Source organism: Moschus berezovskii, chromosome 13 (genome assembly GCF_049115385.1).
Source record: "Moschus berezovskii isolate FMDL1 chromosome 13, NW_MosBer_1.0, whole genome shotgun sequence".
NCBI lineage: Eukaryota > Metazoa > Chordata > Mammalia > Artiodactyla > Moschidae > Moschus > Moschus berezovskii.
Genome location: NC_142472.1, coordinates 70,379,279 through 70,406,235, shown reverse-complemented (window position 1 = coordinate 70,406,235; position 26,957 = coordinate 70,379,279). Strand labels below are relative to the sequence as shown.

Below are 26,957 nucleotides of genomic sequence, written 5' to 3'. Positions count from 1 at the left end.
ATAATAGAATGCCCATGGACAAAATATGTTTCAGTAAGGCAGTATACCTGGTGTCAGGTGATAACTACTGTATTGATGGAGAAATAGATCCAAAGGTTATCCCTGGTAAACTATTCAGGGTTTGCGGGGATTTAAATGTGAAGATGATGTGGTCTTGTAATGTGGTGGGTGTGGAAATCACACCAGGTTCTGGGAATTTATGAAAAGAGTTATTAGTGAGTCCCAGAGTGCCAGGGCGAGCATACCACCACTGTTGCCTGGCTCTGAAGGAATACTAACAGGTTGGGCTAAGCATGGCTGGAAATCATCAGCAATTGATTGGAAAAGCATTTCGATTCTGCCGACATTAGTTGAGTGCTTAGAGCATGGAAAGGTCTGCAGTGTGTACCTTGGGGGATATAAGGATGAACAAGGCACAGCTCTTCCTTCCAAGAACTTAAATGGATCACAACAGACGTTGCCTTGAGTAGTGATTTATAAGTGTAATGGATTTAAGGGCTTGAAGTGAAGGAAACAACTGATAGAGTGAATGCCTGACTCCAGATGGAAAAGGGAACTGGCTCAGCCAGCCTTCTGAAGTTTAGAGTATTTTACCTGGGCCTTTAACAGCTAGCACTTTCAAGGAGAAAGCGAATTCTAGACTGAATTAAAAGCTCATGCAAAGGCATGGAGGTCAAGACGAGTGGAGCAGGCTTGGAAAATCTCAAGCAGAAAAGGTGATCTCCCACGCAGGCTGTGCTTCAGTATCATTTGTAGAAGTTTCAAAACACAGACACTCTGCCTGACGCTCCAGTGGTGCAGGGGTTCTGCCCATTTTCATTTTTTAAAAAGTTCTGCTGGTGCTTCTGATGTGCAGCCAGGAGTGGGACTTCCCAGAGGAGCTGTTTGGAGTGATGCAGGTGTGACTTCAAATTCGGGGTTGAGGAGCTGAGACTTTATTTTATATGTAGAAGGAGGCAATGATGGCTTTAAAATGTGATTATTCGTGTTCATTCTCCCTCATATTTGGCTCAGAGTCTGGCTTATTTGTAAGCACCTAACTGAGGTGTGTTCCTTAAAAAGCTGAGTTTCACATTCTAAATCAGAGCAGTCAGTGAGAAAGTAGGAAACAGGGAGAAGAGAGCTTCTGTGTGTGTGTAAGAGAGAGAGAGCAAGACAGAGTAATTACATGGAGTGAGGAAATAGGATGGCTGGAGGAGAACATACCTTAGTCAGCCAGACACTGGTTGCAGGCAGATTCTTTACCAACTGAGCTACCAGGGAAGCCCAGGAATACTGAAGTGGGTAGCCTATCCCTTCTCCAGCGGATCTTCCTGAACCAGGAATTGAACCAGGGTCTCTCGCATTACACGGGGTTTCTTTACCAGCTGAGCTACCAGGGAAGCCCCAGGTCCCATTAACAATTAAAACTAGAAACAAATATATCAAGAGGGAAGTTTTCTCCGAGTGTTTCTAAATTACGGTTTTTATTTATGCTTTTAAACATTGGCGATACTCAGTAGTAGATACTGTGGTAGTTCTTTGGTGATTGTTTGAAGTGGGGGTGAGGATGGAGGGAAACAGTCCAAGGTGTTTTAGACCTGACCCCCCCCTTCTGAGATGGGGAACCATGGGGTGCAGCCAGTTTGAGAAGGAGGGTTTTGGGGTCAGTTTAGGACCTGCTGCATAGAATCCAAGGTGGCAGCGTGATAGTGTCCATTCAGCTGCTAGATGTTTAGGTCTGGGGCTCCAAGACTCAGACTTAAAAGTTACTTTTAGGGACTTCCCTGGTGGTTCAGTGGTTAAGACTCTGAGCTCTCAGGGCAGGGGGCCAGGGTTCGATCCCCGGTCAGAGAACTGGATCCCACATGTTGCAACTAAGACCCAGTGCAGCCAGATAAATTTTAAAAATAAATAAAGTACAATAAAAGTCACTTTCATAAGGTATGTTGTAATGGAAGCAGCATTATAAATGGATGGAGTTCCCAAGGGTGAGCCTATCAACAGGAAAGGAATTTGAGTCTGAGATAGAGCCTTGAAGATGTGATGTGGCAGAGAGAAAACCCCTACCTGGGCTCAAACTTTATATTGTTTTAGTATAAAACACTTTGTATCACTTTTCCAGTAAACTTTGCTTACAAATTTGAGATGAATACATGAGCCCCAAAGTGAAAAAGAATGGCTTCGTTTGGTGGAAATAGCAGTGGCCAGGGAATGTTGAACTGGAACCCAGAGTAAGATTGGGGTGACCTGGCGGGTGTGGCTCCCCGCTCTGGGCCTCCATTGCATCATCCTCCGTGAGAAGTGGGATGAACTGAGGATCTGGAGATACCGCTCCAGCTTGGAAAGGTCTGAGGCAATAAGTTGCCAAGGATGTCGAGCCAGTCTGCATTGTTGGTGGGTGTGGAGGAAAGCAGCCTTGAGTAGCCTTCCCAGGGATAGTTGATTTGCATCTTTGTGGATTGTTATTTTAAAATGATATTATGTTGTAAAACTTTTTATGGATTTGACTTCCTAAAATAATCGACTGCTTTGGCTGCTATAGATCTTTGTTGTGCGTCCTGAAATAGATATTCTACTACTATAGTTCTAACTTGATAATAATGTATCTGTGAGCCAGTGTGATAGGGATAAAGAAAGAGCCCTGTTTTTGCTTCTGATAAAGAGAGGGCACTTCAAGAGGTCAGTTATTTCTAGCTGCTTGAATAATAGTCATAAAAAGTTTATGTACACATTAAGATTTCCCTTTATCTCATTTCCTTGATCCAGATTGCTTTGTTTTAATCAAGTCACTGATCATAGGATTAAATTTTAGAGCTTTACCTTTCATGCAACCTTAACATCAAAAAATTTAGTTGAATATTGCTTTCCTGTTTTGCCTTTGTTGATTTCTTGTCTCAAGGATTTCTGATTGTTGGTTAGATACGATTTTCAATAGGATTGTATACTTTGAATGCATACCCACCTTTTAAAATAGCTTTATAACTTTTATATGACTTTTAGAAATTCCTGGTTTTATAGATCTTAAAAAAATTCAACTCTTAAAATTACAGAAATTCAGAAACTGTAAGACAATTTCAGAGATAAAATGCATATCTCAAATTGCTTTTGAAATTTTTTATATTAATATTCCTATTAAACAAATGCCCTTGGTACTTACACTGTAGTATAGTGTATATACAGTATAGTAGAGAGAAACTTTACTTATTTCTACAAGCTGATTAAGTTCTTAATATAATTTAGTGTGTGCTACCTATGACTCTTACGACCTTATCAGAAATTACTATTGTATTTCAATAAGTTGGATTTTGATACCAAAGGAGATGGAAAATTATATTGAAAATATATATAGTCATGGTGAGGAAACTATATAGTTTGATATTTCTACCATAAACCTTTTATTACTCAATTCTAATGATAAACACACCTTTTAAGTATATAACTAAAAGCAGTAGGATTTATTAAAGTTTAGTAATTTGGTAACACTTTCCCCCCCCCACTCTTTAGATTAAGCACAGATATTACAGAGAGAAACGTTGTAAACTTTTACCCTGTGGACCCGGCAGATGACTTGGAATTGCAAGACTCTGTACTAAAGTATGTTGACCTTTCTATAACAGTATATTTTCTCTTTTTACATTGAAATATTTTTGCTTTAAATTATATTTATATCTTTTTATTCTGTAATTCCTACAGTGGTCAAATACAGTTGGAGAGGTCTCCAGAATGTGAGGTAAGGCTGCTCTTGGATGAACCAGAGTTCTGGTGCCATATTCTGCCACAGAAGAGTGGCTACCATATTCTATCAAGATGTATCATGGGGTAGAACATTCATTATTATACTTTGGCCACCTGATGCAAAGAGCTGACTCATTGGAAAAGACCCTGATGCTCGGAAAGATTAAGGGCAGGGGGAGAAGGAGGCAACAGAGGAAGATATGGTTGGAGGGCATCACTGACTCAAGGGGCAGGAGTTTGAGCAAACTCCAGGAGACAGTGAAGGACAGCAAAGCCTGGTGTGCTGCAGTTCATGGGGTCACAGAGTCAGACAGGACTGAGCGACTGAACAGAACTTTCCTTAGTGAGATCAGTATTCAGATTTGTTCAAGATCTGTTTTTCAAATTTTTTATACTTTTAGCTTCTTTAGTTTTCCTGCTTATCTGTTATATTTCACCTCCCATTGAAGGTGAGAGTTGACTGTTTCCATTGAATTCTCTAAATCTTTATGTCAGACAGTTTTAAGTTAGGCCATGGCAAATAAGACCCACAGGGAAACCTGACTCTGTCAGAAACCGGAGTTAGGACCAGCTAGTGCAAGCAGCCTGTGAACCGACCAGCTGAACGTAAACTAGGAAAGACTTGAAAGATAAGGGTACGTGATTGGACAAGTGTCTAGGAGAATTAAGACGAGACTAGCAAAGATAAACTGATGGAGGGGTTTGGGGACAGGGTAAGGGTAGGTTAGGTAGCTATGTAGGGTAAAAAATCCAGGTGGCTGCAGAGAAAGCAGTTTTGACATAAAACTAGAGATAAGCTTGGAAGGTCCCAAAGAAAAAAGTGGGGGGAGAGAGAGAGGTCTGAGTCGGTAACACGGGAGTAAAACATTGGTAACAGCCTGTTTCTTCCCTTCTTACTGAATGGGTTTAGGATGGCTAATTTCAATACAGCCAATTTATGTTCCTTGAGGTATCTGAACAGGTACCATAGTAAAGCAGTCTCACACTGTTAACTAGCTAAGTGTCTGTGTTAAATAAGAAGGAAAAGAGCTATAGTTTAAAAACCCATGTTCCTAGAGAATATGGTTTCATAGTTAGGATCCATCTTATAACCCAGGACACCTGACTTTAGCTGTGACTGTCCCTCTGCTCTGTCCTTAGAGTCACTCTTCTCCCTCCTCCCCAAGTGGAGGGTCACTGAATGACCCAGTGGTGGGACATCAGGAAGCCTCTTAGTGAAGGCTGTCCTGCGTCTATTTCAAGAGGCCCTCCTTTGGAGACATGCTCCTTTTGATTCTGTGCAGACTCACTTTTATATTTAGATTTTTACTTGGAAATAATTATAAAAGGTTAAAAAATCACAGAAGTCTGCAAAAAGTTACCAAAAAATTATAACCTTTCACCCACATTTTCTGTGATTACCATTTTACCACTTTTGCGGTATCTCTGTCTCGCTCTTCCTCCCCAGAGTTCTTTTTCTGAGAATCGAAGGAGAAGTTTTGTACGTAATAGTCCTTTTCCCTAAACATCTCAATGTACCTTTCCTAAGAATAGGGAATTTATCCTATATAACTCGACTTCAGTTATCAACTTCATAAATTTACACTGATAAAATAGTTTCATCTAATCTGCTCTCCATATTCCAAATATGTAGATTGATCTAATGACGTTTTTCACAGCACTTTGTCCCCTTTAGTAGGATCCAGTTTAGAGGCAATAGTTGTCAGGTACCTGTAGTTTCCTTTATTCTGGATATTTCCATAACCTTTCTTTGATTTTTTATGACCTAAACATTTTAAAGAATATAGTGCGCCTCTTTTTTAAAGAATGAACTGCCTCTTATTTTGTGCGACAGAAATCCTTCATATTTCCTCATGAGTAGATTGCGCCTCCATGCTCTTGTCTGGGATGCTGCCCAGGTGATGTGGTGTCCTTCTTGGGTGTCACCTTCAGAGACACATTGTGTATATCTGTGCTTCACTGGTAATGGTAATTTGTTCACCCAGTTGACGTGGGACTTGATTTCTCCACCATTTAAGTATTGTTCTATTTCCCCTTGCAACTAGTAGTCAGTGAAGAGATGCTTTGAGTCCACGTTAGAATCCTGCTGCAGACTCACTTTTTTAATCTTTTTTTTTGGCTGTGCCACATAGCACACAGAGATTCCCACCAAGATGTGGGATCTAGTTCCCTGATGAGGGGTCGAACCCACGCCCCCTGCATTGGAAGTGCAGTCTTAACCACTGGGCCACCAGGGAAGACCCCGCAGAACCACATTTGATTCCAGTAAAATAGATGCCCTCCTCTGTGCATGATTTTAGGAGTATCAGGAAGACACCAAGCCTCTAGGGAAAAAAAAATCTCCATTCCATCTCTGATTTACAGTATTAATTTTTTTTTTTTTTCCTTTTTGGTGAAACAAGGAGTCACGTTTGGTGTAAGGAATTCTTATTCCTTATCTTCCTTCTTTGGGCATTCTCTGTCCATGACAGATATGTCTTCATGATTTTAAAAAGGGAGGGAGAATTTCTGGCTCTGGTGGAAAAAAAAAGTCACAAGAAGGAGGAATGGAAAAGAAAGTGGTGGATGAGCAAGGCCAGCACTGATGATATGTGGAATTTAAGTGGGCCCCTCCCTTATGGTCTGGTTATTTCTATATTATTTCTTCCACCCGATTCAGGAAGAAATCAATTTCATAAGCAGAGTCTTGAATCAGTTAGCCAGTCTGTGTTGAGTCCTTGTGCTGGATGCAGCCTTGTTTTTAGTACCCAAGACTGGAATAAGAAGAGATGAAGTTGCCCTCACTTTTAAGGTATTTTAAAAATTGTGGAGGAAAGAAGCCATAGATATTGATAAAGCAGAGAAGACCATGAGATGGCCCATAATCCTGGGTGTCTTAGGTACTCTGGGATAGTCGGGGAAGGGATAAGAGCATCAGGAAAGAGAAATTAATCTAGATTTCAAGGGCGATTTGGATTTGGATGGGTCCCAGGAGCCTGTGCTGAGCAAGACAGCCTGGCCATGATGGAATCAGTATAGAGCATAAACCAGACAGAAACACCACGAGAGAGGCTGGTGCCCAGTTACATTGGTGAGACCAAGATTGTGAAATGACTTGTAATTAGCACACCACATTCTCTGCCTTTTAACACACTTTAGATGACTGTCCCCATTAAGTTTGGGTAGCACTGGCATCCATCCAGGAAGAATTGCAAAGTATACTCTCATACATAAATAATGTCCAGTGGGGAAGGATGTTGGAGGAACACAGAAAATTAGAGAACAGAGTTTCTGATAGAGAATGAAAACTGCAAGTTACTTGTTAGCAGTTAAGACATTTAATTGGGTAGGGAAATCAGTGACATTTTATTCTAAAAATATGTTATTCCCTTGAATTTGTCACAGTTGGGAATGTTTTTGAATAGCAGTCCTCAACAATAGGAATAGACATCTTAAATTTATACTAGTTTGCTGATACGTATGAACATGTTTATATTAGTTACCACCAAAATTTGTATAGGGTGGATCAATGGGATTTGTTGTCGTTGGCCATGTCACAAGGCTTATGGTATCTTAGTTCCCTGACCAGGAATCAAACCTGGGCCTTCGACTATGAAAGTGTGGAGTCCTAACCACAGGACCACCAGGAAATTCCCTGGGTTTCTTGATTACCTTATTAAAAAGGCAGATCGGGTAAAATAAACTATCGAGTTTTCTCATTGGTTGTCAAAACAAACTGATGTTGAATTGATAGTATAAGACATTCCTAGGTCCAGGCATGTTCATTTATTAAAAAGCTCCCAGTGAGATTTTGTTGGGAACTACTGCCTTGGATCATTTCTGAAAACCCTTATGCTCCCAGCAGGTGGGAGCCTGCAGGTTACTTGGTAACCTGGTAAGCTGATGTTCACAGGTACTTTGGGCGGAGCTCTTTTCTCTGGGAAATCCCTTTTCTTAGTTTGTATGATATTTTAGATGTATTTTTCTGTGAATATAGCTGCATGTTTTTAGAAAGTATACAGTGAGAGTGGCTTACTTAACTACAAATTAATTCCACGTATAATGCATTGTATCCCTGTGTGCCAGGGATATGATAGAAGTCAGACTCAGTTCTTGCCTCAAAGATTTTGTAGTCTGAGGGAACATACCATGTATTTTTTTCTTCCTTTAGGTGCAAAATGACCTAACATTACAGAGTAATGGGAGCGAGTATTCTCCCAATGAGGTAAGTTTCCTGATGATTAATGAAAGCTGAGGTGTTTTGTGAAACCTGAATTGGAATATCTTTTACAAAAATCTGTAATCAGACTGTTGTGATTCGTGAGTTAATTGTATTGCAGAATCTCGGAGGGAATCTCTCATTAGCTCTCATAGCCTGATCCAGCCCTATCCATAATTAAAGACTCATTTTATAAGATATTAAATATAGTAGCATTTCTATAGAAAGCAGAGTGAAAATAGCTCCAATAGGCAACATTTAGAATGTCTTGTTAACCATAAATGGTTCAGCATGGGGTTTCCATACAGCTGAGCCATCTGCTCAGCGTTATCTGTTTTCTCATCTCATTGTGTTATGAGATTCTTTATCAGATGTGCCCTCTGTGAGGTGATTGTATATGTGTGTGTGTGTGTGTGTGTGTGTGTGCACTCGCGCGTGCCTGCACACATCTATTCTGGAGCAGTGAAGGATTACCAGTATCACACAATTATGAACTCTTTTATAATGAACATATAAAAATTGAATAAATCTCCCCCCAAGTAACATTCTGTTGATTCTACCACAAGAATTTGCAATGTGAAGATATATCTGTTATCATGTTTTTTAGTCAGGACTTCCTCACAGCAGCCAATGCAAGAAGGTCGTGGTTTTGTTACAATCCTTGATCCTGGAGAAGCATGCATAGTTCTGCTCCAGTTCTTTAAAAAGTGTCCTTTCCTTCTAACACCACAGATGAGAGAGAACTCCCCCGCCATCTCTCCGACCAACACCAGCACAGCTCTGTTTGGCCTGAAACCTCGATCAGGTAAATGGAAACATCAGTGTTCTTGCCCATGTGAAACAACTCCGGAGTTTCTCTCTAGCCTTTTATGTGCATATGTTATAGTGGGAGCAGCCTTGTCAACGCTGGTGAATTTGAATCCTGGCATCAGAACCTCACTTGAGCTTGGGGAGGTCAGATTTTCAAGCTCTGTTGTCAGTGTATTTCCTTTTAAGGCTGTGTTATCAGTAACAGATTATTTTACCTTCTTTTGAATCAGAGCAAAGAGAGAAAAATGTTGGGGCATGTAAGTGGTAAAGAAATACTTTGTAGATAAAATAGCCACCCCTTTGCCTTGGTGGTTGCTGGTACCTTGCTGACGGATGGTGACTCTTTTTGTGAGACACCCGTCATTTGCTCTCTGGACCTTGGTAAAGTCTGTGTGTTTACTCCTGTGACAGGGCAGTCATTCCAAGACTCACGTGAGTGGTAAGGCCTTTTCTGGTTATATTACCTACTTTATTTTAACTTATTATTAGTACATTCACAAATGTAAATTATAGCAATGGGCAAAATAACTACTGATTTTAAAAAGGAGTATGTATAGAAAAATTTGGTTCTTCTGATGTCTCCACCTATTTAAAGTTCTAGCACTATCTACCTTCTTTAAGGTGCTTCTTGTTTTAATATTTTTGATTCTTAGGTCTTTTTATATTCTGTACCAATGCTTTTCAGTTAAGTGCTAAGAAGGCACTCAGATGCTTTAAGCAAAAGGTAGTAAAGAACTTAGATACTCTTGGGTTTATTAGTAAAGCATTTTGGCAGCAGTTGCAGATATACATATGTATAATTTTTTATCCATGGGGGGAAAAAAGATAATTCTTTTATAAAGGAATGTTTTTTCATTTTTGGAGGAAGTTGGTTGATGGGTAACGTGTGGCCAGGTTTTCTGGCATTTTGAATGGACTCTAAGACAAAGCTATTTGAGAACATGCTTGGGTGTGTGGTGGGGCTTAGGAGGTGTTTTATGGAGAACCGAACTATACTTGAAATGGGACTCAAATGACTGGCCTCACCATTTACAGACCTGAGTGTATGCAGCCAGATTTGGGCTGGGCTTCAGTTTGCAAGGTCTCAGGTTGTGCTGGGAGGAATGGAGGCACCCGTGCCTTGAGTGGTGATCTGCCAGGAATGTTCTCTACATACCGAGGACCTCATATTTGGCTAGGCTTTCTCCTGTGCCTTATAGGCAGTTTTAGACAATTTTAAAAGTTCTTATAATTGAGCAAATCAAAAGTTGAATGAATCTCCACAGAATAGTATTCTTTTGAATGTGCATCTTTGTAGTTTAGTCGTAAAATTGTCTCCATGACTTTTCCAGTTCTTTTTATGGGGTCCAAATTCAGCTTATCAACTTTGTGCCTACACTGTTGAACCATTTCTGATTCTTTGTAGTGGTGAAAACTAAGTGAAATATTCATTTTGAATAGCAGGAAACAAAGATAATTTCCTTTCCTAGCTTCCAGCCTTTCTATAATGCTGACTAACCAGTGTGGAAATTGTGCTAGCTATTGAAAGCTTTGTGGAGTTTGTTGTAAATAATACTGATTTTTCTTCAGGAACTTCAGATGGCATGTTGGAAGTTTATGAAACTAGCATCATCTATTGGGAATGTTTAAATTTTTATTAAGTTTAAAATATTACAGTATGTATTTTTCACATTTTCTGGAAAATATATAGTAATCTTAATTGAATATCATATGACTAAAAAAGAGAGAAATTCTTTTTGATTAAGTAACTTTGGATCTTTAAAAAGTGATCTTTATGTTAAAATTAAGTATATGAATTCATGTGATTTCTGTGTTATAAATAAAAACAGACTGTTCAAATCGGCAAGTTGGAATAGCAACTTAGATTCTTTAAGTTGGCTGGTAGTTTTTTTCAAATTTTTTTCTATGGTTTCCTCCAAGGAAAGACAAATGTATATATACCCAAATAGTCATTCCTAGAACCATGTCCATGTATTTTACCGGCCTTGCCTTAAGATTGAGTAAAAATTGTGTAGGTATTTCCTAAATAGAAAAAACTACTATATAAATAGTTAGTGCCCCCAAAGAGATGTTATTTCATAAATGACCAACTTAGAAGTGCTTTGAACTGGTTGATATCTATTGGTTATTTAGGTTTGTTGTTAAGGAGACTCAACTAGGGTCCAAAATTGGTTTTATACTGATCAGTATCTAAGATAATATTGAGAAGTAAGTATATCTATGGTTCAAGGGTTGAGCAGAGTTGACTAGATTCAGCTATTATTATAGATGTCTTTAAAGAGAAATTTTACATTGCCTTGGGAAAAAAAATTCACCAACTGTAAATGCTGATTCTATAATAGCTTTATTTATAAATAATAGACATATTTACACATATTAAACTTTGCATAGCCAACTTTTATGGTGAGTCATATTTGCTAAAATTGTTATTTGGAAGGTCTTTGGAAAAGGAATCTGGTAGGGCTTTTGCTTTTTATCTGCATAATCTATGGGGACCCCTTCTTTCTGCTGACATGATTCATTAGTGCTCTAAGTCTGTGGGCTTGAGAATTGTTAATGATGAATGATATTAACTGCATGCAAAGTATATGATTGATAAGTACTAACACTCAGTTTTTTATCATTCTTTTTATTCCATGCGCCATCTTTCATTCTTCTGCTATATTGTACATTTGAAACTAAATCCCATAATATGAAATTCGCTCCATTTCCATACAATCCTTATGCCATTTGTGAAATGCTGCCGCCCCTTTGGTTTTTCCTGGTCCTTGTGCAACTGTGCGCGGACTGGCTCTCTCGCTCTCCTGCAGACCCAGCCCTCACTCTTCCTCCTATCTCCTTCAACAAACTTACACAGGCACAAACATGGGACAACTCTAGCTACTGTGTTCCATCTGAAGGAGACAGTGACAATGGTAGGTGGCTTTGTACCTGTTCTTCAATGTGCTCATTAATAAGCCAATGAATGAATATACTGAACATTCATTTCTGTGCAGCTGAAGACAGAATGTATTCTCCTGCATGCCTGACTGAAGAGATAATAGTAAGCCTGGAAAGTCCAGAAAAGTGCATGTGCATTGTTCTCTGGCAGTTTGTAAAACTATGTTTAATTATTTTGAGCATTCTGAATTTTGGAAGGACTATACAATACTTTCTTCTCTATTCTTTCTGCTTGGTTTTTTTGTGTGTGTGTGTGTGTGTGTGTTTGATTATTTATAAAAATTTGGGTTTTTGTACATTTGGATAATCTCTTCTGAACTAATGCTTTTGGAGTTACATCTTTTATTATCTAGGCTTTCGATAATGAGATTTTTAAAGTAATTAAGATATACTGTGACTGATCTGAAAGGAGTGCATTGAAAATGGTTATAAGTAAGGAATTTATAAAACTGAAAAGAAATCACTTGCTTTTATTTTTTTTGCAAATTATTTGCACATTTTGACTTTTGATAACTTCAGCCCTCTCATCTATATAATATTCAAGAGGGCCTCCCGGGTGGCTCAGTCATGAAGAATCCACCTGCCAATGCAGGAGATGTGGGGTCAATCCCTAGGCCCGGGAGAGCCCCTGGAAAAGGAAAAGGCAGTGCACTCCAGTATTCTTGTCTGGGAAATCCCATGGACAGAGGAGCCTGGCATGTTGCAGTCCATGGGGTTGCAAAAGACTTGGACACGACTTAGTGACTAAACAACAACAAATATTCACGAATGGTAAATTGGCTTGAGAATCAAATGTGCAAATAAAAAATTGAGGACACCTCAATTTTTGAGGATTAGTGTGGATATTGTTTGATCTCGTGCCACTATATAGCCTGAAAGACGAGAATAAAATACATATAGTTATTTAGATATACTTACTACAGATATCTCAATCTCCATTTTAGTCTGTTAGTTCAGATCTTAGGCATTTTACTCCAAGATACAGAGTAATTAAAGTAATGTTAAATGAAATAGAGAGTATAATTTATAGGGAAGAGAAGTGACATGTGGGATAAAACCACAGTGCAAACACAAGAAGATATATTTTCTGATAAGTTATTTTTTTTAATCTAAGCATCAATATGTTACATGTAATGAATAGAAACCGTATATGTAAAACGTTTGTTGTGATTTCTGGTCAAAATTCAACCAAAAAATGCTTTTCCAGACTTCATTACATAGAAGGATAATGTATGTTTTGGCAGGTTAGTTACAAAAGGAATTTTATTGTTTCATAGATTTCTAAAATTTCAAACCAAAAGCAAGTGTGATTAAGCAACAACAACAGGAAACCAACGTTCCTTCTTGTGTCACCCCACTTTAAATTCCGGAGACTGAGGAAGGCTTCATGGAAACTTTCTTGATAAACTATTCCTTTACTTAAAAGTAAAGGGGGGAGAATCATTTTTGTTTCTCAGAAAGCATGGCTATTTATGGATCTGGTGATGTTTAAAGGAAATAAAGCCTAGAATGAAAGATTTATGTGTGATTTAGTATTTCCTTAGGAATGATATCTGAAAAAGACTTTTTAAAGCTAGGTAAGATTTAGATGTAGCGGCAAGATTTCTGTCTTTATAAATGAACTAACTGAAACAAGAAAGGTGAGGTGGCCCGCTTAGCTCACCCTGCTAGGTGCTGGGGCCGTGCCCAAAGGTCCAGTCTCCTCTCCAACGTATCTGCCTTCACATCTACAGCTGTTTATTGAGGATTCTTTGTGCCAGATAAAGTCTTAAGATTTCCATGGAAAATAATCATTGTGAAAATCTTCCTGAAAATAAAATAACCATGCAATACTTATCTGATATTTTTTCTATGAGTGAAAATTCTAGGGATTCACATGTAGCTCTTATAGTGTACTGCGCACACACACACACATATGTACACACACACACACGTGTGCACGCACACTCACACATACGCACACAAAATAGCAAAGGGATTATTTTCAGTATTAATCTACCTGGGTCAGACATTGGGTAGTTGTTATCTTCCCCTTTTTGGAATTTGTCTACAGTATGCCCTGCTGCTGCTGCTGCTGCTGCTAAGTTACTTCAGTCGTGTCCGACTCTGGCGACCCCATAGACGGCAGCCCACCAGGCTCCGCCGTCCCTGGGATTCTCCAGGCAAGAACACTGGAGTGGGTTGCCATTTCCTTCTCCAATACAGTATGCCCTGCTGCTGCTGCTAAGTCACTTCAGTCATTTCCGACTCTGTGTGACCCCATAGATGGAAGCCCACCAGGCTCCCCCGTCCCTGGGATTCTCCAGGCAAGAACACTGGAGTGGGTTGCCATTTCCCTCTCCAATGTGTGAAAGTGAAAAGTGAAAGTGAAGTCGCTCAGTCGTGTCCGACCCTTAGCGACCCCACGGACTGCAGCCCACCAGGCTCCTCCATCCATGGGATTTTCTAGGCAAGAGTACTGGAGTGGACAGTATGCCCTAGGGAAGGGATAATTTTCTGGTAATTATCTGGTAATTTCTGGCAGCAAAAGTCCTTTCAAATATTTGTGTAGGTTCCCAAATCTGACCTTTCAAATACAATCTTCATTCTCTTTGAGCTAAATATTGCCTCTGATTTGAATACATTTTCCAATACATTTTAAATTTTTTTCAAACTTTAAACTTTTGATCTTGTATTGGCATATAGCCAATTAACAACGGTATGGTAGTTTCAGGTGAATGGCAAAGGGGCTCAGCCGTACATACACACGTACGCACTCTCCCCTAAACCCTGCTGCCATCTGGGTGCCACCCAGCATTGACTAGAGCTCCGTGTGCTATCCAGTAGGTCCTTCGTTGGTTATCCATTTTGAATGTAACAGTGTGTACATGACCTTCCCAAACCCCATAACTATCCCTTCCCCTCCCCTAGCAACCATCAGTTCATTTTCTAAGTCTGTGAGTCTCTTTCCGGTTTTATTTTTTAATTGGAGGCTAATTACTTTACAATATTGTGGTGGCTTTTGCCGTACATTCACGTTCTCTTTCTGTTTTGTAATTGTTTTTTAATTAATGAAGAAACACTGTGTGTGTCCCCAAGTATGTGAGCTCAAGTTAGAAGAGGGAAATCGCCTACTTTTACGTTGTTCTTCCTGGTTACTCTGAAACAGTAGATCCCATTCAGTGGCCCCTCGTGGCATCTCAAAGCTGATCACCCCATCAGTTTTGTTTCCTCATATTTGCTCCATTGTCCAGTATCTGTGGTTATCTCAACCTGTGAAAACAAATGGCATCATGTTCCCACTCTGCCCAGCAACTTGCCTTTCATTTATGATTTTATTAATTACTTTTGGTAAAGTTGGCATGTTTATGCCTTGTTCACTGTCATGCTTTATATTAAAATTCCCACTTTTTAAAAATGACAATATTGAAGTAAAATTATTCAAAGAAACACACTTGAAATAATAAATATTGCTTTCTAATATTTTGTTTCAAATATATGTCATTTCAAATTCCCATATCTTCCCTGAACTCATTCTTCAAAGAAATAAAAATGACAAACTAGCTAGGAAGTCCTCGGGAGTTTGAATTTCTACAGTCCTCAAAATCCTGCCTCCTAAAATGGATGGAGAAGGGTGTGGACCTGTGTCTCTGTGTCTGTCCACCCCCTGGGGCTGGAGAGGGGAGCTTCACTTCAAGTTGTTCTTAATGTGAAAACTTCACTTCTGCTCCTTCTCTTGTGCCCTCTTACTACTCTGCTGCTTTCTTTTCTTTCCCCCTTTATTTTGAAATTAAAATTGTTCCTACCTTCCTTTGAAGTATTTTCTCTTCCATTTTCAACAAATTGGTGGGTGCTAAAGAGTCGGACACGACTGAGCAACTGAACTGAACTGAATTGAATTCATACTTAAAATTGATCTTTAAACTATCACTGGAAAGTGAATGAATGGACAGACATACCTATCTTGGGCCAGTTTTCAGACATTTTCTGGAATTGTTTTTACCATAATCTTGTACTTCTAGGTATTATTCTCCCCATTACAAAAATGAGGAAACTGAAGCTGGGAGGAGTTGCTTCAGTGGTTCTCAATCCTGGCTTTATATGAGAATCACCTGGGCAGTTTTCAAACAATGGCTGCCTGTGCCCTACACTCAGAGATGCTAATTTATTTGGTGTACCATGGAGTCTTCGCACTGATTATTTTGCTGATTTGATGTTCTGTTTAAGCAGGTAAACACCCCTGGGTTAAATAAACTGCCCAAGACAATAGGAAATTTGAGCCTTCTGAGGGCAGAAAATTTATCTAATTCATTTTTAGGCACCAGAGGGAATAAATGAATGTATTAATCAGATTTCTGATTCACATTAACTGTATCTACAGCTCATGATACTTTTTCAAAGCCACCCTATTGCTGCCCTTGAATTGGTATGTCTTTAACATCACACCCGGTCCAGGTTTTTTGTTTCCAATGGGAAGTGGAGAGCTGAATTCCAAACCTCATGTGTCCACAGAGAAGAAATCTGGACTTAAATTTAGATAATAAAGGTTAATAATATCCACTAATAATTTCTATGCAAAATTCTTTTCTTGTAATAAATAGCATTTCAGGGAATTTTTAGAGGAGTGGGCTTTCTTTGCTTAACTGATACTTTCATAACATTTAAAAAAATAGTTTCTTGTGCACATCCTTAAATATCTGTTGAAAGTTGTCAGTCGTGTCCAACTCTTTGTGACCCCATGGACTGTAGCCTACCAGGCTCCTCTGTCCATGGAATTCTCCAGGCAAGAATACTGGAGTGGGTAGCCGATCCCTTCTTCAGGGCATCTTCCCAACCCAGCGATCGAACCCAGGTCTCCCACGTTGCAGGGGGATTCTTTACTGTCCGAGCCACCAGGGAAGCCTAAGTAAACTGGAGTGGGTAGCCTATCCCTTCTCTAGGGGCTCTTCCTGAGCCAGGGATCGAACCGGGGTCTCCTGCATTGCAGGTGGATTCTTTACCAGCTGAGTTACCAGGGAAGTTCCAATATCTATCGAGTGCCTACCGTGTGTTAGGCATGATGCACTTTACTGTGGACACAGCTCTTAAAAAGACAGACTAAATCTCTGCCTTTGTGGAACTTTTTATTTTGCAGTCTAAGGCATTCAAACCTGGAAATGAAGCTTTAGGAGATTTTTCAGGTGACTGCTTATATCAGGGTAGGGTAATCTCTGCCGAGGTACTCTCCAGATAGACTGATCTTTGTTTTCTTGCTTGTTTGGTTTTTAAGATGTTTTGATGTGGATCATTTTTTAAAGTCTTTTTTGAATTTGTTACATTACTGCTTCTGTTGTTTATGTTTCTGTGTTTTTTTTTACTGTGAGGCATGTGGGATCCTAGCTCCTCCACCAGGGATCAAACCCGTACCCCTTGCATAGGAAGGGGAAATCTCAGTTGCTGGACCACCAGGGAAGTCCCAGATTGTCTGATCTTTGAATGAGGGAGTTTTTGAAACACTTTTTTTTTGTTGTCATTTATTCATCGAACAAGATGCTTTCTTAGACAGGGGTAGAGGTTTAAATTGGAAGCAGACATAGACTCTGTATTAGAGAGTCCTATGGAGAAAAGTAGATCTATACTATGAGACAGAAAGTGATGAGTGCCGTGAGAGGCACAGATAAAGAACGTTGTGCTTTCATAGCTGACAGACCATTCCCAGGCTCGGGATGAAGATGATGAAGAGAGTGAAGGAGGAGGAAGAGATAAGGGGAAAATGGTAGAATTTGACCTGTACCTGCAGAATGAACTTGATATTCTGCCTAAGCACATTCATCATTCCCTGCAGAATTTTTTCTTAGAAATTTGTCTCTGTATGTATGAATGAGTATGAGCAAAACTGCAAGTATGAGCAAACCATCCTTTTCATTCTTTGAATGTTATTTGATATATAGTAACTGAACAGTTTTTTACCCTGCATCTTAAATCTCCTATTTCCTTGCCTTTTCCTGCCCCTTAGGCATATATACACGTGTGTACACACGGGCTTACCGGGTGGTTCAGGGGTCAAGAATCTGCCTGAGCCCCAGGAGACATGGTTCCATCCCTGGTCAGGAGGATCCCCTGGAGGAGGAAATGGCAAGTCACTCCAGGATTCTTGCCTGGAGAATCCCATGGACAGAGGAGCCTGTGGGTCTACAGTCCATGGGGTCGAAAAGAGTCGAATATAGCTGCACACACAAACACACACACATACACTCACTCATATACACCCTCCCTCTGCTCTCTTGTCCCAGCTGTTTTTTCCTTCTTATTTACATTAATCAGTGTGGCATTTGCTTTCAAAAATATTTACTATAACAGGGTGGCTCTTGTAGCCTCAAGTTAATTCCCCTGAATTAAGTAGCGGAGTTCTTAAATGTTAGTGATAGAAAATTAAGGAAAGCTAGAATAATTCTTCCATAGATCAGTTTTCTGAAGCTTTGACCAAACTGGTCACTGTATTTATTATTTAAATATGACTTGAAAAGAAAAAAAATTGTAGATAGTATAATCAGAGCTACCATACTGATCCTATTAAAATTATTCTGTCATAACAAACTTATGTGCTCTGTAGATTTATTATCAGTCTAAATAATTCATTTTAAATTCTCATATATTCTACAATAATTAATATATTTAGAAAACTAGTAGTAGTCAAGTTTCCAATAATTTTATATACATTTGAAGCGTTCATTTAAAAAATCACAGTTCCCATATGTTTTAACATTTTTTGACTGCTTATATTCATAAAGCAAATACCCAAGCATGCATTTTGTATTTTTTGAGATGTATGGGCATTTGAGATGAAAAGCAATACCAGATATTTAAAACCCAGACCCCATTGCGTTATTTTGTTATCTCACACAGGGCTCTAATAGATACTTGAAGATACTTGAAGAGTGTGGTGTTAACCAAAAGCTCACAGTTAATTTAACTTCCTGATAGCTTTGTATTCAGAATGAAGTCTGCCAGTAAAAACATATTGGAAATATTAAACATGCAGTATTAGACAAGATTGCCCCCAGAAAAAAAAGCCGAAGGAAAATAAAACCTCCAAAGAAAACATCGGATTTGTTTAAACGGAGCTAGGGCTCCCCCTTGCGGACCAGTATGTGTATTACTCAACTAAGTCCACATTCCTTGACTGTTTTGGTAAATTTAGTTGATTTCTTTTCTTTGAGGGTGTGGATTTTTTCTGGACTTTCCATTTTAATGTATCTCTCTTCTGATCACTAAGTTTAAGTGGGTAGATTTTTTGACTGGGCTCCATATGGTGCAAAGGCAACTTTATCTCCTCTCTCCCTGCTGGTTGGTCTACCCTGCTTCCTCGGCCTGCCTTGCCTTTATTTTTGAAACAATTGGTCTCAGTTCCTGTGGGGTTTGGTTTTTGTGGGTCTTGGTGACAAGACTTTGGCTCTTTCCACATGTGACTTCCTTAGGGAGCTTGAGACAGAAGCCCAGGCCCCAGGCTGACTTCTCTCTGAAGTTCCAGAAGGTGTTTTATGTACAGTAGTCATCCCGTTGCTCCATTAACTTCCGTAAGTCAAGGATTTCCTAAGATGTGTCAACTTTCTGGTCCTCTGTAGAACACCAGAATGCTGATTCAAATATCCTAGAAATGATTTAGAAAGAAAATGCCTAAATGTGAAAAGTATAGTGCAAGACATTCATTAAGGTGTTTTGATTCAAAGATACAAATTAGGGTTAAAATGACATAGTTGTATGAATGTAGGAAATTGATTATATGGTGGACCCCAGTTTTTAATTCAGAGTATATTTGTAAACCATATTTAACAATGAATAAATTGGATTAGTGTTTAAAGTGGCTGATAGAAAATGTTTGTCAGAATAGAATAAGCATTGCATAATCTTCTTATTCTATATTATTGAAGATATGGTGATTGAAGTGACTAGAATTGCAGTATGTCGGTGCAGCCTTCTATGTGGTATTGATTTTTTAAACTGGAGTTCTCTGCCCCAGATTTTCTGAAGTCCTGCCCCACATCCTCCCATCCCCACCTCTCCCAGTCTGAAAACCTGTGGGACACAGAGAGCCAACGACAGCTCTTAACTGCTCTCTGCACCTTCTAGTGTGCATGGAAAGTTGATAGTCTTAATAAGAAACTAAAGGAAGAAGATTCAAGTGTAAATCTGCCCTGTGCTTTGTATCCCAATATAAATTGCTAGAATCACTGCCCATATGTAGAATATTTCGTACTTTCTTGATAGTCTTTAAGAGATGTTATTCTTCAAAGTTTGAGAACATTCATTTTGTCTGCAGTCAGAGACTTAACTCCTTCCAGAGTTGCCACTGTGAGTTGCTATTCCTGGAAGGTTGTAATTTTAAGGACCTGCAGGCAAAGATGATCTCTTAAACCGCCCCCATCTTGACAGCTTTTCTAGAAGGAATCTACGGTCATCTCTGAAGAGCTGACTTAGGGATGCACTTTCAGTGACATGATAGAAGCCAGAATTTCCCCTCCACACTCAGATCACGTTTGGGAGTGGATAGTGTGTATCATCACTTAGTTCTTAATCCAGACTGATGAAAAACCTCAACCAACAAAATCGTTAACCTGTGCTTGTTTATAACATGTATAGCAATTCTGCCTTATTACTTGAAACAGAGTATTCAGGTTTAATGAAAGGATTGTGAAAGCTGGAGTATAAATGAAAGCTTGGAACAGAAGCAGTGGAAAAATTAGAGGAGGGGTCTGGAATAATACCAAGGATGACCAAGCCCTTTCCTGGATTCAGCTGATCGTTCGTCCACGCAGTGCAGAATAATTGAAAACATAATCTTCTCTAGAATATTTGAATCAAGCTTTTCATGTGAAGTCAGAATTTCCTGTTTTTGTGAGTGGTGAATGAATTGTTTGGGATAAATAAACTATTTGATTCATGAGCAGCCCGATATGGCAGTCTGTGCTAGACACTCCATAAAGGCTTTTCCTCCTTTTTCTTCTAGTGTTTCTAAGACCGCAGAGAAATTTGGAATCTATAGACCCACAGTTTACGATTCGGAGGAAAATGGAACAGATGAGAGAAGAAAAAGAACTGGTGGAACAGCTCCGAGAGGTACCGGGAATCATTGTATTACTGAATAATAATTTCCGGCATTAAAGCAGCATTCTGTATTTTTAAAAAGTAGATTTTGAAATACTTCAAACAGACCTGGTTTCAAATCTAGCCAACTCGCCTACTGACTGTCTGCTACTGGGCAAGTCACTTAACATCTCTGAGTTTGAGTTTTTTCGTACATCAAAACAGTAGTTCCCATCTGCCTTTGTGGGATTTTGTGAGCAATCTATGAGATAATATAAGTAGAAATACTCAATAACCTATGTATAAAAGTTAAAACTTTAAAAAATGCATTGCTATTAGTTTATTTAATAAGATTACGTGAATTTAAAGATGTTTATAGTTATCCCTACTAGGCAGAATTTTCGAATGTCATTTAATAGGCAAACCGTTTGAGTTCCTACCAAGAGTGAAGTCTTGTGCTGGGTGCCAGGGGAGATTTTAAGCTTGGTGATGGCAGGAGCCATGGCTATCTTATTCCATGTTGTATTTCTATCCTCAGCACAGCTCCTAATAGCAACTGTGTATATATTTGTCTACCCTCCTGGTCTTTGTGTCTAGTTAGGAGGATCTCACATAAGTATGTGGAAGGTCAAATGTCAGGACAAGGATCCGTTACCAAAGAACACACTGATGTTAGTTATTAAAGGCAGCATATCATGAATTACTTCATAAGTTTTTTATATTCAAAGAGAAGTACCGTAGCCATTAGCTGGAAGAATATAGGAAGCTTCTTGAAGAGATGGATTTTATACTCTATCTTCTTCTTTCACTAGCAAATGGTTATTGACTGCTGCTCTGTGCCAGGCCATATAGTCTAGGTGATGGAGAGAGAAAAGAACAAAAAGGTCTCTGCTTTCATGAAGCCTGTAGTCTATTGAGAAGAGAGAATAAGTAAGAAGAATACAAATAAATATACAACTTCAGATAACAGTGAGTTTTACAAATGAGCAATGAATTCTATAAGTAAAAATAAAGCTGAATTTAAGATAGGTCAGAATCTTTTTTTGTTGCAGATGATACTTTATATACGGTTATATAAAGTATATATATAGCAGGTAGTCAGGAGGAAAGAGATAAAAACCCGGAAACTCCTCACCACCACTTTAAGCTACAGTGGTTGACTCAACAGTCACATTGGGCAAGTCAGACCTCTGTCATTTGCCTCGAGTATTTGGATGTGCTGTAAACTTGGGAGGCGAACTTTCAGAGATATATAAAAATAAGATGAGAAGTTGAGACAAGCCTCTCAAAGAGTGATATAATTTTATCTTAAAGCTAGGTCATATCCTTAGCTTATGTTTTAATTTAATTAGAGACTGAAAGCAAGCTGAGAAAACAATGAGGTGGCTAGGCACAGGACAGTTCTGAAAGAGAATCATGGAACACTGCTACATGCACTGATTTTCAGGTGCTTTACTTATTGCAGATCTCCAAATTAAGTCATCCTTTCTTACAGTGTTACCCAATTATGAGGAGCTTTTGCTGTAAAGCAGAAATTTGTGTTTGAAGTTTAAAAAATTGATTTTCCTGCTTTGGAGGAGATGGAGTAGATGTACTTTCCCCATTCCTCTCACTCAGTACAACTAAAACCCTTGGCAATTAGATATAAAATAAGCATAAGAGCACTCTGAAAGGTGGAGAGAATAATTCAGACCAGCTGGGCTCCCTGGGACTAGGCATGACTCGGTGGTGAGTCCAGTGGGTTTTCTTTTTTGCTTCATCTTTCTCAGACTTGGAGCTGAAGTAGCTGGGTACTGGAAATACTCATGGGAACAGTTTTTTTTTTTTTTTTTTAAAGTCTCAACAAAAGCTTGCTTACTTTACTCAGAGGACCAGAAGAAGGACAGCCTAGGGAGACAGAAAACTTTTAGACAATAAATGCTCTACTCCAGCTACAGAAAACTTGTGGCCCCAACCCTACCCATGCCTGCAAAGATGGAATAGGGAGCTGACTTTCACCTCTGCTAGGATGATATCAGAGAAGGCCAAGTTGGGAGCCAGGAATTTCATCCCTACCAACTAAAAACAATCCAGTCAGCTGACACCAAGTGGCGATCTGCGTTTATACAACAGTAGCAAGGTCGTGCCTTCCGATTCCCTGCCAGAGCAGTGTCCAAAATAGCTAACCAAAAAAGAAAGTTTAAATAGGATCCAAAGTCTCATAGCGTAATACCAGAAATGTCCAGTTTTCAACCAGAAAGAAAAATCACTCATTCTACCAAGAACCAAAATGAATGTGAAAAGGTAATCAATAGACGACAGCACTGTTACGGCAGAGATGTTAGAATTATCTGACAAAGGTTTGACGGCACTCACTGTGAAGATTCTTCCACAAGTAGTTATGAACAAGGTTGAAACAAAGGGAAAAAATCAAATGCCTCGGCAGAGGAATAGATAATCTTAGCAAAGAAACAGAAGACACAAAGAAGGACCAGTGGAAATTTAGAACTGGGAAATACATTGTCTGAAATGAGAAGCCCAGGGGATGGGCTCAGAAGCATCACAAAGAATCAGTGAACTGAAGGGAAGAACAACGGGAATTACCTAATCTGGGCAGCAGAGAGAGGAAAGACAGGCTGAAAATAAATGAGCAGAGAGCCTCGGGGACCTTTGGGAGTTACTGTAACAGATGATCTGCATTCTGGTCCTGGGAGTCCTGGAAGCGGGGGAGAAGAGAGCAGGGACAAAGAGGTACTTGGGGGTGGGAGAAAGTGGGTGTGACTGCAGAAGGGCAGCACGAGGGATCCTTGTAGCGAGGTACATGTTCTGTCGATGTCAGTGTCCCCGTTCTGTACGTACTTTTGCAGGTTGCTCCCTTAGGAGGAAACTGGGTAAAGTGTACCTGAGATCTCTCTGTATTACTTCTTATAACTGCATATGAATTTAGAATGACCTTAAAATAAAACACTGAATTTTTTTTAAGAAGGGAGAAAAATTACTGTTTCAATGAAAGCATAGTCTGAGAAAAACACCCCTAATCTCTCTTCTGCCCCCTGTAGGCTATCTGAGATACATTATCCGAAATAATAAGTTTGGATTGGATTTGGGTTTTTCATTTGATTTTTGTTTATATTTACTTATTTTATTTACTTTTTATTTTATTTTATTTTTTTAATTGGAGGCTAATTATTTTACAATATTATATTGGTTGGTTTTGCCATACACTGACATGAATCCGCCCCGGGTAACTTATAATATGATTTTAGTTTCATGTGTACAGCATATTGATTCGCTATTTTCGAACATTGCGAAACAGTCACCACCGATTGTTAGCTCATTCTGGTTTTCTATTTTAATTGCTAAGCCTGAGGCAATATTGAACTTCAGAAGTGACTCCATTATTTTAAAAATTCAACTGATTAAACATTTTTGGCATAACTGAATTTGTTTTTCTACACAGGGACTTTTTATTTAATATCTTTTGAAAGGTTTAAATCATGTCAGTGTTTTCCAGGTGTTCTTATCCTTTATAGTGAAACTTAAACCTCAGTTCATAAATACTCATAACGGTATTTTACCCTCAGTTGCCTGAGAGCAATTGACTTCCTTTTGATCTCTTTTCAGAGCATCGAGATGAGACTCAAGGTCAGCCTGCACGAAGACCTGGGGGCCGCCCTCATGGATGGCGTCGTCCTCTGCCATTTGGTCAACCACATCCGCCCACGATCCGTCGCAAGCATCCATGTCCCCTCACCAGCAGTTGTAAGTAACACCATTTAAGGAAAACTAACTCTTACATAAAACAGACTCCTTTGGGACAGTATTGCTGGTTAAAGACACTGATGGGGATCACCAGGACCCTATTCAAATCCTCTCTTTTGGGCCCCAAACAACTCAGAAGAGCAGAAAAGGAATAGCGTGTCTGTTTTGTCTTTGTTTTGGTTTTTTTTGGCCATGCCGTAGGGCATGCAGGATTTTTAGTTCCCTGACCAGGGATCGAACCTGTGCCCCCTACAGTGGAAGTGTGGAGCCCTAACTACTGGACTGCCAGAGAATTCCAGGGATGGCATTTCTGAATGAAGCAACATTTTTACTATAAAAAGGGAAAATATTTCAAGTAAATATGTAAATGAGAGAAAATGAACTACTTTCAAATATAAAGCAAATCACGTTAAAGAAATGACTGCTCTGCTCGCTAACTTTAATACTGTAGAGACAGAGATTTATTCCTCACAAGCATTTATTTAAGCAACGAGAAGTCCTTTTGGAAAACTTGTTTTGGTTGGTGGGTTCTCTTCTAATGGAATCTATTATTTTATAATTATTGAGGATTTTAGGATCACTCTGAAAAGATGTAGGCTCTGTGTAAAATATCATTAGTAACCTGTCAGGCCAGAGGTTGGTTAGCTGGTCAGTAATTCAGTAATTCCTTGACTGCTAGCTGTTCTCAAGGGTTGGTTGGAGATACCAAGGAAATGGAAAAGATCAGAGTTAGTGAAAAAAAATCCTTGTCTTGCTGTTGAGGAGATAAAGCCAGCACTGGAATCTTTTCCCTGTACTTCATGGAGCATGTTACCATCAAGAAGAGAGGAATCAAAGATAAGCTTGTCTTTGAAGCCCACGCAGGGTTCACTGGACAAGTAGAGAAGAACTTCTGTCCACACTACTGCTGTGAGATGAAGCAGAAGAGTTTAGGGGCTAAGAATGTAGTGTTGGGATTCCAATTCCACATCTGTATGAGCCACATGACTTTGGGAAAGTTATTTAACCTCTCTTGAACTTGATTGGCTCTTCTCTGTCACAGAACTGCTCTCATGAGGATGAAATGAGGTCCCGTACATGATAAACATAGGAATGCAAGCCACTGTGATTATTAGTGTTTATGAGCAGATTTGCAAAAGTCAGAGCTCCCAACCTCAAGGCACAGTGTTCATAAAAGGTCACACAAAGAGTGTGTGGAATGAAAGCCTCATGTGAAGCTGCCCACTCTCGACCCCTCAAGGAAAGCATCTCAGTGTCTCTATTTGTCTTACCTTCTTTTCTCTTGGCAGCAGGAAAAATTAGCTGATGATCCCACTTCAACTCTCAGTTTTATTTCTATACAGTTAAACATAATTTTTGGTTCCCAAAGACTGACCACATTTTGGCTTCAGAAAACACAGGGGAAAAACAGACCAATTTGTTTTCTGACTTAAACCTGCTTTATCTGCCTTAGTTTGGACAGTAAATTCTGTCCTGTAATCTAATATGCAAAAGTTTTCAAGTCCAGACAGCTGTAAAGTTTGAACTGTACCAAATTCTCATTCAGTAATTTTTCTCAAATCATAAGAAAGAAACTATCATTCTTCAGCTTCCAATTTAAATATACAATTATTGTTTTATAAGGTATAAGAGACACTATGAATCATGTATCTATACACATTTGTGTATTTTGTCAATTCTTCAGGAAAAAAAATGCTACATTCTTTGGTTGTCACTTTTTATCCTTTTCAAATAAAAAATTTTAAATTGAATATGTCATGTGAAATAATGCCTGATTAGAGAAAAAGAGATAATGGAGAAATGCAGGAGGAAGATAAATAATGTCTTATCCCACTCCCTAAAGACAACCACTGTTTACATCTTGGCTTTATGCTTCTAGAATTCCTCCAACATAGAAGTTGTTTTGAATTGTGAGCTTCACATATATACTGTCTAGTAGTTTGGAAAATTTATGGAAACCTAAGTATTTCCCTGAGTCATTAAAATTCCTCATAACCATGTATTTTTAACAACTGTAAAATATTTTGTGCTTAGTCGCTCAGTTGTGTCTGACTCTTTGCAACCCCATGGACTGTAGAACCCCAGGCTCCTCTGTCCATGGGGATTCTCCAGGCAAGAATACTGGAGTGGGTAGCCATGCCCTGCTTCAGGGGATCTTCCCGTCCCAGGGATCAAACCCAGGTCTCCTGCATTGCTGGCAGATTCTTTAGTGTTCCTTTTTAGAAATGTTTCTAAATTTAGTCCCCTTCTTAGAAATTCTTCACTGAGCATCTTGAGCCCCCACTGACCAGACCCAGCTGTGCTGTAGCCGTGGAACCTGCTTCCGCCTCTTTCGTGCCTTTAGTCTCCACTCCCGTGTTTGAACAAGCTGCTCATTCTAACCTGGAAGGCTGCTCCCCACCGTGCCTCTAAATTTCTTCACCTTGAGGCATCAGCAACCTTCTAATAAAACCCATTGCTTTGGTGAGAGAGTCATTAGCCTGGTGAATCAACCCTTAATATAGAAATA

General features: G+C 39.2%; 1 protein-coding gene across 2 annotated transcripts in view; it reads left to right on the top strand.

Annotated features, from left to right (window-relative positions):
- The window catches only part of LRCH1 (leucine rich repeats and calponin homology domain containing 1), a 222,550-nt gene that overhangs the window by 172,821 nt on the left and 22,772 nt on the right, over positions 1-26,957 (top strand). For both annotated transcript variants that reach the window (XM_055426088.2, XM_055426087.2), the window contains exons 12-17: positions 3,487-3,576; positions 3,676-3,712; positions 7,868-7,921; positions 8,648-8,720; positions 20,631-20,740; positions 24,311-24,448. In XM_055426088.2, coding sequence (XP_055282063.2) covers positions 3,487-3,576; positions 3,676-3,712; positions 7,868-7,921; positions 8,648-8,720; positions 20,631-20,740; positions 24,311-24,448 — 502 coding nt within the window. The remainder of the gene's footprint in view (positions 1-3,486; positions 3,577-3,675; positions 3,713-7,867; positions 7,922-8,647; positions 8,721-20,630; positions 20,741-24,310; positions 24,449-26,957) is intronic.